We start from the raw sequence: 9,787 nt of genomic DNA, 5'->3' as shown, positions 1-9,787 counted from the left end.
GGTACCTGGCACCAGCAGCGCCGCCAGCAGCGCCCACCCCCACCCCGGGCTCATGGTCGGACTCGAACCGGGGACCCGGCCGGGAAAGGCCTTATAACGGGGGGGGGAGGGGCGTCCGGCCACGCCCCTCCCCCCCCCGGTCAGGACGTCACTGTCCCTTGGGGGGGGGGGGGAGGGGGGATCCCGATGCCTGGGACCCCCCCCCTCCCCCCCCCCCCCCGCCAAGTTCCCCATTTTGGGGAAGGAAGTTATGAAATGGGGGAGGGGCGGGGGGTGGGGGAGGGGCGTTCCCGGACGCCGGGGTTCCCCCCCTCCCCCCCCCCCCAAAGACCACACGAAGGCAGCGAATCACGTTCGGTTTTATTGGGGGGGGGGGGGGGACCACGCGTGGGCCTTGGGGGGGGAGGGGCTGCAATAAATATGGGGGTGGGGGAGGGGCCGGGACCCCTGGATCCTCAGCGGAGGAGGAGGAGGGGGAGGGGCAGGAGGAGGAGGGGGAGGGGCGCGGGGGGAGGGGAGGCCCCCGAAAAGTGGGGGGGAGCCCCCGGCGCCGCCGTCACGGGGAAGGCGGCGGGGGGGGGGAGGGGGGCGGCAGAGGGGGGGAGGGGCCGCCATGACGTCACCGCCCCCCGGGGCCGGGGCCTTGGGCGCCGCCGTGGTGGTGGCCCCTCCGTGGCCGCCAGCGCCGCGGCCCGAGGTGGCCCCAGGGGCTCCGGTGACACCGGGTTCCTCGGTCCCCGCCGTGATGACGTCACCAGCGGTGGCCACCATGAGGTCGTCACCCCCCGGGGACGCGGTCACAGCTCCCACCGGGGTGGTGGCACCTCTGTAGGCTTCGGTGACGTCCCCGGAGCAGTTGGTGACACCAGGACCCTCGGTCCCCGCCATCGCGACGTCCCCACCGTGGGCCACCAAGGCCTTGTCACCCCCTGGGGCCGTGGCGTTGGGTGCCACCACGGTGGTGGCACCTCTGTAGACCATGGTGACGTGGCCCAAAGTGTCCCCGGGGACTTTGGTGACACTGGGTTCCTCCGTCCCCACCATCGCGACGTCCCCAGGGGTGGCCACCAGAACCTTGTCACCCCCTGGGGACGTGGCGTTGGGTGCCACCATGGTGGTGGCATCTCTGTAGACCTCAGCGCCGTGGCCCAAAGTGTCCCCGTGGTCTCCGGTGACACCGGGTTCCTCGGTCCCCGCCATCACGACGTCCCCGTAGGTGGCCACCACGACCTTGTCACCTCCTTGGGGCACAGTGACGTGTCCCACCGGGGTGGTGGCATCTCTGTAGACCTCAGGGACGTGGCCCAAAGTGTCCCTGGGGTCTTCGGTGACACTGGGTTCCTTGGTCCCCGCCATCACGACGTCCCCACCGTGGGCCACCAAGGCCTTGTCACCCCCTGGGGACGTGGCGTTGGGTGCCACCACGGTGGTGGCATCTCTGTAGGCTTCAGTGCCGTGGCCCAAAGTGTCCCCAGGGTCTCCGGTGACACCAGGACCCTCGGTCCCCGCCATGATGACGTCCCCACCATGGGCCACCAAGACTTTGTCACCCCCTGGGGACGTGGCATTGGGTGCCACCGGGGTGGTGGCATCTCTGTAGACCTCAGCGCCGTGGCCCAAAGTGTCCCCCGGGTCTCCGGTGACACCAGGACCCTCGGTCCCTGCCATCACGACGTCCCCACCGTGGGCCACCACGACCTTGTCACCTCCTTGGGGCACAGTGACGTGTCCCACCGGGGTGGTGGCATCTCTGTAGACCATGGTGACGTGGCCCAAAGTGTCCTCAGGGTCTTCGGTGACACCGGGTTCCTCGGTCCCCGCCATGATGATGTCACCAGCGGTGGCCACCATGAGGTCGTCACCCCCTGGGGACGCGGTCACAGCTCCCACCGGGGTGGTGGCACCTCTGTAGGCTTCGGTGACGTCCCCGGAGCAGTTGGTGACACCGGGTTCCTCAGTCCCCGCCATGATGACGTCCCCACTGTGGGCCACCGCAGCTTTGTCACCTCCCGGGGCCGCGGTGACGGGCGTCCCCGTGGCCACGCCCGCCGCGGGGCTGTGGCCCCCGGTGGCCCCAGGCCGGCCGGCGCCGCCCGCTTGGGCTGTCCCCTCCAGCGGGACGCCACCCTCCTGGGCCACCACATCCTGGTCACCTCCCCGGGATGTGGTGGCCCGTCCGGCTGCGGTCGGGTCACCGCCGGAGCCCGCGGTGTCCCCGAGGCCAGCGGTGACGCACGGGGCTCTTGTCCCCTCCAGGAGGACGTCGCCGTGGGTGGCCACCACGACCTTGTCCCCTCCCCGGGACGTGGCGATGGGTCCCACCGTGGTCCTGTCCCCTCCGTCGACCACGGTGACGTGGCCCAAAGTGTCCCCGGGCTGGTTGGGGACATCCCGTTCCTCCGTCCCCGCCATCGCGACGTCCCCAGGGGTGGCCACCACGACCTTGTCACCTCCTGGGGACGTGGCGATGGGTGCCACCACGGTGGTGGCATCTCTGTAGGCTTCAGTGCCGTGGCCCAAAGTGTCCCCGTGGTCTTCGGTGACACCGGGTTCCTCGGTCCCCGCCATCACGACGTCCCCACCGTGGGCCACCAAGACCTTGTCACCCCCTGGGGACGTGGCGTTGGGTGCCACCACGGTGGTGGCATCTCTGTAGACCATGGTGACGTGGCCCAAAGTGTCCCCAGGGTCTCTGGTGACACCGGGTTCCTTGGTCCCCGCCATCATGACGTCACCAGCGTGGGCCGCCAAGGCCTTGTCACCCCCTGGGGACGTGGCATTGGGTGCCACCGGGGTGGTGGCATCTCTGTAGACCTCAGCGCCGTGGCCCAAAGTGTCCCCCGGGTCTCCGGTGACACCAGGACCCTCGGTCCCCTCCATCACGACGTCCCCACCGTGGGCCACCACGACCTTGTCACCTCCTTGGGGCACAGTGACGTGTCCCACCACGGTGGTGGCATCTCTGTAGACCTCAGGGACGTGGCCCAAAGTGTCCCCGGGGTCTTCGGTGACACTGGGTTCCTCGGTCCCCGCCATGATGACGTCCCCACCGTGGGCCACCAAGACCTTGTCACCCCCTGGGGACGTGGCGTTGGGTGCCACCACGGTGGTGGCATCTCTGTAGACCATGGTGACGTGGCCCAAAGTGTCCCCAGGGTCTCTGGTGACACCGGGTTCCTTGGTCCCCGCCATCATGACGTCACCAGCGTGGGCCGCCAAGGCCTTGTCACCCCCTGGGGACGTGGCGATGGGTGCCACCACGGTGGTGGCATCTCTGTAGACCTCAGCGCCGTGGCCCAAAGTGTCCCCAGGGTCTCCGGTGACACCAGGACCCTTGGTCCCCTCCATCACGACGTCCCCACCGTGGGCCACCACGACCTTGTCACCTCCTTGGGGCACAGTGACGTGTCCCACCACGGTGGTGGCATCTCTGTAGACCATGGTGACGTGGCCCAAAGTGTCCTCAGGGTCTTCGGTGACACCGGGTTCCTCGGTCCCCGCCATGATGACGTCACCAGGGGTGGCCACCACGACCTTGTCACCCCCTGGGGACGCGGTGTTGGGTGCCACCATGGTGGTGGCATCTCTGTAGACCTCAGGGACGTGGCCCAAAGTGTCCCCGGGGTCTTCGGTGACACTGGGTTCCTCGGTCCCCGCCATCACGACGTCCCCGTAGGTGGCCACCAAGACCTTGTCACCTCCTTGGGGCACAGTGACGTGTCCCACCACGGTGGTGGCACCTCTGTAGACCATGGTGACGTGGCCCAAAGTGTCCTCGGGGTCTTCGGTGACACCGGGTTCCTCCGTCCCCGCCATGATGACGTCACCAGCGGTGGCCACCATGAGGTCGTCACCCCCTGGGGACGCGGTCACAGCTCCCACCGGGGTGGTGGCACCTCTGTAGGCTTCGGTGACGTCCCCGGAGCAGTTGGTGACACCAGGACCCTCGGTCCCCGCCATCGCGACGTCCCCACCGTGGGCCACCGCAGCTTTGTCACCTCCCGGGGCCGCGGTGACGGGCGTCCCCGTGGCCACGCCCGCCGCGGGGCTGTGGCCCCCGGTGGCCCCAGGCCGGCCGGCGCCGCCCGCTTGGGCTGTCCCCTCCAGCGGGACGCCACCCTCCTGGGCCACCACATCCTGGTCACCTCCCCGGGATGTGGTGGCCCGTCCGGCTGCGGTCGGGTCACCGCCGGAGCCCGCGGTGTCCCCGAGGCCAGCGGTGACGCACGGGGCTCTTGTCCCCTCCAGGAGGACGTCGCCGTGGGTGGCCACCACGACCTTGTCCCCTCCCCGGGACGTGGCGATGGGTCCCACCGTGGTCCTGTCCCCTCCGTCGACCACGGTGACGTGGCCCAAAGTGTCCCCGGGCTGGTTGGGGACATCCCGTTCCTCCGTCCCCGCCATCGCGACGTCCCCAGGGGTGGCCACCACGACCTTGTCACCCCCTGGGGACGTGGCATTGGGTGCCACCACGGTGGTGGCATCTCTGTAGACCTCAGGGACGTGGCCCAAAGTGTCCCCGTGGTCTTCGGTGACACCGGGTTCCTCGGTCCCCGCCATCACGACGTCCCCGTAGGTGGCCACCAAGACCTTGTTACCTCCTTGGGGCACAGTGACGTGTCCCACCACGGTGGTGGCATCTCTGTAGACCATGGTGACGTGGCCCAAAGTGTCCTCAGGGTCTTCGGTGACACCGGGTTCCTCGGTCCCCGCCATGATGATGTCACCAGCGGTGGCCACCATGAGGTCGTCACCCCCCGGGGACGCGGTCACAGCTCCCACCGGGGTGGTGGCACCTCTGTAGGCTTCGGTGACGTCCCCGGAGCAGTTGGTGACACCAGGACCCTCCGTCCCCGCCATCGCGACGTCCCCACCGTGGGCCACCAAGGCCTTGTCACCCCCTGGGGCCGTGGCGTTGGGTGCCACCACGGTGGTGGCATCTCCATAGCCTTCGGTGCCGTGGTCCGAGGTGGCCCCGTGGCCACCGGGCCGGGCCGTCCCCTCCGCGGTGGCGCCCCCGGGGGCCTCCCTGTCCCCCTCCTCCAGGACGCAGTCGGGGGGCGGCGGGGGAGGGGTGGGCGGCGGGGGAGGGGTGGCCTGGGGACAGCGGGGGGTGACGCCGGGGGCAGGTGCCCCCCCGCAGGGTCCTGCGGTGGCTGTGGGGGGAGAGGGGGTCAGCGGGGTCAACCGGGACCCCTATAGCACCCTATAGCACCCTATAGCACCCAGGGGACCCCATAGCACCCACAGGACCCAACAGCACCCCCTAGCCCCAAAATACCCCCTATAGCACCCATGGGACCCCCATAGCACCCATGGGACCCTATAGCACCCTATAGCACCCATGGGACCCCCATAGCACCCATGGGGCCCTATAGCACCCTATAGCACCCATAGCACCCTATACCAGCGTATGGCACCCTATAGCACCCATGGCACCCCATAGCACCCTATAGCACCCAGGGGACCCCATAGCACCCATAGGACCCTACAGCGCCCCATAGCCCCAAACCACCCCCTATAGCACCCATGGGACCCTATAGCACCCTATAGCACCCATAGCCCCCTATACCAGCGTACGGCACCCTATAGCACCCATGGGACCCCCATAGCACCCTACAGCACCCATGGCACCCCATAGCACCCATAGTACCCTATAGCACCCTACAGCACCCATGGCACCCCATACCACCCCATAGCACCCACCTCACCCCATAGCACCCTATAGCACCCATAGGACCCCCATATCACCCATGGCACCCCACAGCACCCAGGGGACCCCATAGCACCCATAGGACCCTACAGCGCCCCATAGCCCCAAACCACCCCCTATAGCACCCATGGGACCCTATAGCACCCTATAGCACCCATAGCCCCCTATACCAGCGTACGGCACCCTATAGCACCCATGGGACCCCCATAGCACCCTACAGCACCCATGGCACCCCATAGCACCCATAGTACCCTATAGCACCCTACAGCACCCATGGCACCCCATACCACCCCATAGCACCCACCTCACCCCATAGCACCCTATAGCACCCATAGGACCCCCATATCACCCATGGCACCCCACAGCACCCAGGGGACCCCATAGCACCCATAGGACCCTACAGCGCCCCATAGCCCCAAACCACCCCCTATAGCACCCATGGGACCCTATAGCACCCTATAGCACCCATAGCCCCCTATACCAGCGTACGGCACCCTATAGCACCCATGGGACCCCCATAGCACCCTACAGCACCCATGGCACCCCATAGCACCCATAGTACCCTATAGCACCCTACAGCACCCATGGCACCCCATACCACCCCATAGCACCCACCTCACCCCATAGCACCCTATAGCACCCATAGGACCCCCATATCACCCATGGCACCCCACAGCACCCAGGGGACCCCATAGCACCCATAGGACCCTACAGCACCCCATAGCACCCAGGGGACCCTATAGCCCCAAAGCACCCCCTATAGCACCCATGGGACCCCATAGCACCCTATAGCACCCACAGGACTCTATAGCACCCCATAGCACCCACGGGGCCGCTCAGCACCCTATAGCACCCCATAACAACCCTTATAGCACCCCATAGCACCCACGGGACCCCATCACACCCCTCCCCACCCCACAGCACCCTATAGCACCCACCTCACCCCATAGCACCCCATAACACCCATGGGACCCCATAGTACCCCCCCAGCACCCATGGGACCCCATAGCACCCATAGGACCCCATAGCACCCTATGGCACCCCATAGCACCCACAAAACCCCACAGACCCCCCCCAAGCACCCATGGGACCCCATAGCACCCTATAGCACCCCCATAGCACCCATGGGACCCCTCAGCACCCCCCCCAGCACCCATAGCACCCCTGAAATCCCATAGCACAGCCCCCCATAGCACCCATGGGACCCCATAGCACCCTGTACCACCCATAGCACCCTATAGCACCTATAGCACCCCATAGCACCCTATAACACCCACAGCACCCCATAGCACCCTATGGCACCCACAGCACCCTATAGCACCCCATAGCCCCCCATGGCACCCACAGCACCGTACAGCACCCTACAGCACCCCATAGCACCCTATAGCACCCATAGCACCCTATGGCACCCCACAGCACCCTACAGCACCCTATAGCACCCCCATAGCACCCTATGGCACCCTATGGGACCCACAGCACCCTATAGCACCCCATAGCACCCTATGGCACCCCACAGCACCCCATAGCACCCACAGCACCCCATAGCACCCATAGTCCCCCATGGCACCCTATAGCACCCATAGTCCCCCACAGCCCCCCACGGCCCCCCATGGCACCCATAGCACCCTATAGCACCTCACAGCCCCCCATAGCACCCATAGTACCCTATAGCACCCCATAGCCCCCCCATAGCACCCTATGGCACCCTATAACACCCTATGGCACCCACAGCCCCCCCATGGCACCCATTGCCCCCCATAGCACCCTATAGCACCCACAGCCCCCCACAGCCCCCCATGGCACCCATAGCACCCCATAGCACCCCATGGCACCCCCAGCCCCCCCCCCAGCCCCCCAAGGCACCCACAGCACCCTATAGCACCCATAGCCCCCCACAGCACCCCATAGCACCCTATAGCACCCTATAGCCCCCCCGCCCCCCCTGGCACCCACAGCACCCTATGGCACCCACAGCACCCCATAGCACCCTATGGCACCCCATAGCACCCTATGGCACCCATAGCACCCCATAGCACCCTATAGCCCCCCCGCCCCCCCGGCACCCACAGCACCCTATGGCACCCACAGCACCCCATAGCACCCTATAGCACCCATAGCCCCCCCCAGCCCCCCCTAGCACCCCATAGCACCCTATGGCACCCCATAGCACCCTATGGCACCCCATAGCACCCCCTAGCACCCCACAGCACCCTATGGCACCCATAGCACCCTATAGCACCCTATAGCACCCATAGCCCCCCACAGCACCCCATAGCACCCTATAGCACCCTATAGCCCCCCCGCCCCCCCCTGGCACCCACAGCACCCTATGGCACCCACAGCACCCCATAGCACCCTATAGCACCCTATAGCCCCCCCGCCCCCCCTGGCACCCATAGCACCCTATGGCACCCTATAGCACCCTATGGCACCCATAGCACCCCATAGCACCCTATGGCACCCCATAGCACCCTATAGCCCCCCCCGGCACCCATAGCACCCTATGGCACCCCATAGCACCCTATAGCCCCCCCCGGCACCCATAGGGCGCGGGCGCACCCATCAGGAGGGCGCCGAGCGCCAGCAGCCGCAGCCCCCGCTCCATCGCCCCTGGGTGGGTGGGGGGGGAAGGGCGGGGGGGTCCCCTTTATCCCTGCCCTGCCCCCACCCTCCCCGCCCCCACCCAATTACAGGGGTGGGGGAGGGGCGGCGGCCACAACCCAGGAATGTGGGGCACCCGCCCCCGCCCCCGCCGGCACCCGGGAGCGCCCCTCCCCCCCCCCCCGTGGGGACCCGGGCATTTGGGGACCCCCCCCCCTCCCCCACCCAGGGGACCCAAACGCCCCCTCCCCCCCCAAAAAGGACCCAGGCACCCAGGATCCGCCCCTCCCCCACCCAGGACCCCCCTCCCCCCCCATGGGGGACCCAGGGGCGTGGGACCCCCCCCCCTCCCCCACTCAGGGCCCCTCCCCCACCCGGCTGCCTGGGACCCCCTCCCCCACCCGGGACCCCCCCCCTCCCCCGCTCTAGGGGACCCAAATGCCCCCTCCCCCACCCCCATAGGGGACCCGGGCACCCAGGTTCCCCCCCCTCCCCCACCCAGGGCCCCTCCCCCACCCCCATAGGGGACCCGGGCACTCAGGTTCCCCCCCTCCCCCCCCCCAGGACCCCTCCCCTCTCCCCCTCCCCACCACAGGACCCCTCCCCTCCCCCCCCAGGGGACCCGGGCACCCGGGACACCCCCCTCCCCCACCCAGGACCCCTCCCCCCCCCATGGGGGGACCCGGGCACCCGGGACCCCCCCCCTCCCCCACCCAGGACCCCTCCCCCCCCCATGGGGGACCCGGGCACCCGGGACCCCCCCTCCCCCCCCCCAGGACCCCTCCCCCCCCATAGGGGACCCAGGCGCCCGGGTCCCCCCCTCCCCCACCCCGAACCCCCATTTTTAGGGGTCCCGGCCCCTCCCCCCCCCCCCCGCCCCCGCTCCCTGTTTATTTCCCGGGTGCCGCTTCCTCCCCCTCCACGTGACCCCGCCCACGTGACCCCGCCCACGTGACCCCGCCGCCCCCCCCCCCGCGCCAACCCACGTGATCCCGCCCCGCGCACGCGCTGGTGGCGAAACGGGGGTGGGGCGGGGAGGGGGGCGGGGCAAAAAAAACCCAGGGGGAGGGGCGTGGCCCCGCCCGGGGGGGGTGTGGCCGGCCACGCCCACCCGCGCATGCGCGGCGGCGGCGGCGGCGGCCGGACGGGAGCGGCAGCGCGCGGCGGTGAGCGGGGGCCGGGCCGCGCGGGGCATTGTGGGACGGCGGCGGACCCCGCCCCCACCCCCACCCCCACCCCCCCCACGCCCCTCCCCCCACCCCCCCACCCCCCCCCCGCCGCCATGGGGGAGCCGCTGTGGGGGCGGCCGCGGGGCATTGTGGGATTGAGCGCGGGGGGGGGGGGGGAGGGGATGGGGGGAGGGGCCTGGGGCTGGGGGGGAGGGGCATCGGGAATGGGGGGAGGGGCTTGGAGGGTGGGGGAGGGGTTTAGGGTGCAGAGGGAGGGGGTTGGTGCATGGGGGGAGGGGCCGGG

General features: G+C 68.9%; 1 protein-coding gene across 1 annotated transcript; it reads right to left on the bottom strand.

The window, feature by feature from the left end:
- Nucleotides 1-360: 360 nt before the first annotated feature.
- Nucleotides 361-8,462, bottom strand: LOC309604405 (uncharacterized protein; the record flags this gene model as incomplete). Its single annotated transcript, XM_082339349.1, has 2 exons — nt 8,273-8,462; nt 361-5,156 (listed from the first exon to the last, which is right to left on the bottom strand). Exons 1-2 carry the CDS (start codon nt 8,316-8,318, stop codon nt 361-363), a joined length of 4,842 nt encoding a protein of 1,613 aa, XP_082195475.1. The 5' UTR covers nt 8,319-8,462.
- Between the last annotated feature and the right edge of the window lie 1,325 nt (nt 8,463-9,787).

This window comes from Platalea leucorodia, assembly GCF_965183815.1.
Source record: "Platalea leucorodia genome assembly, contig: HAP1_HAP1_SCAFFOLD_747, whole genome shotgun sequence".
Lineage (NCBI taxonomy): Eukaryota > Metazoa > Chordata > Aves > Pelecaniformes > Threskiornithidae > Platalea > Platalea leucorodia.
This window is presented reverse-complemented; position numbering and strand designations above follow the sequence as displayed.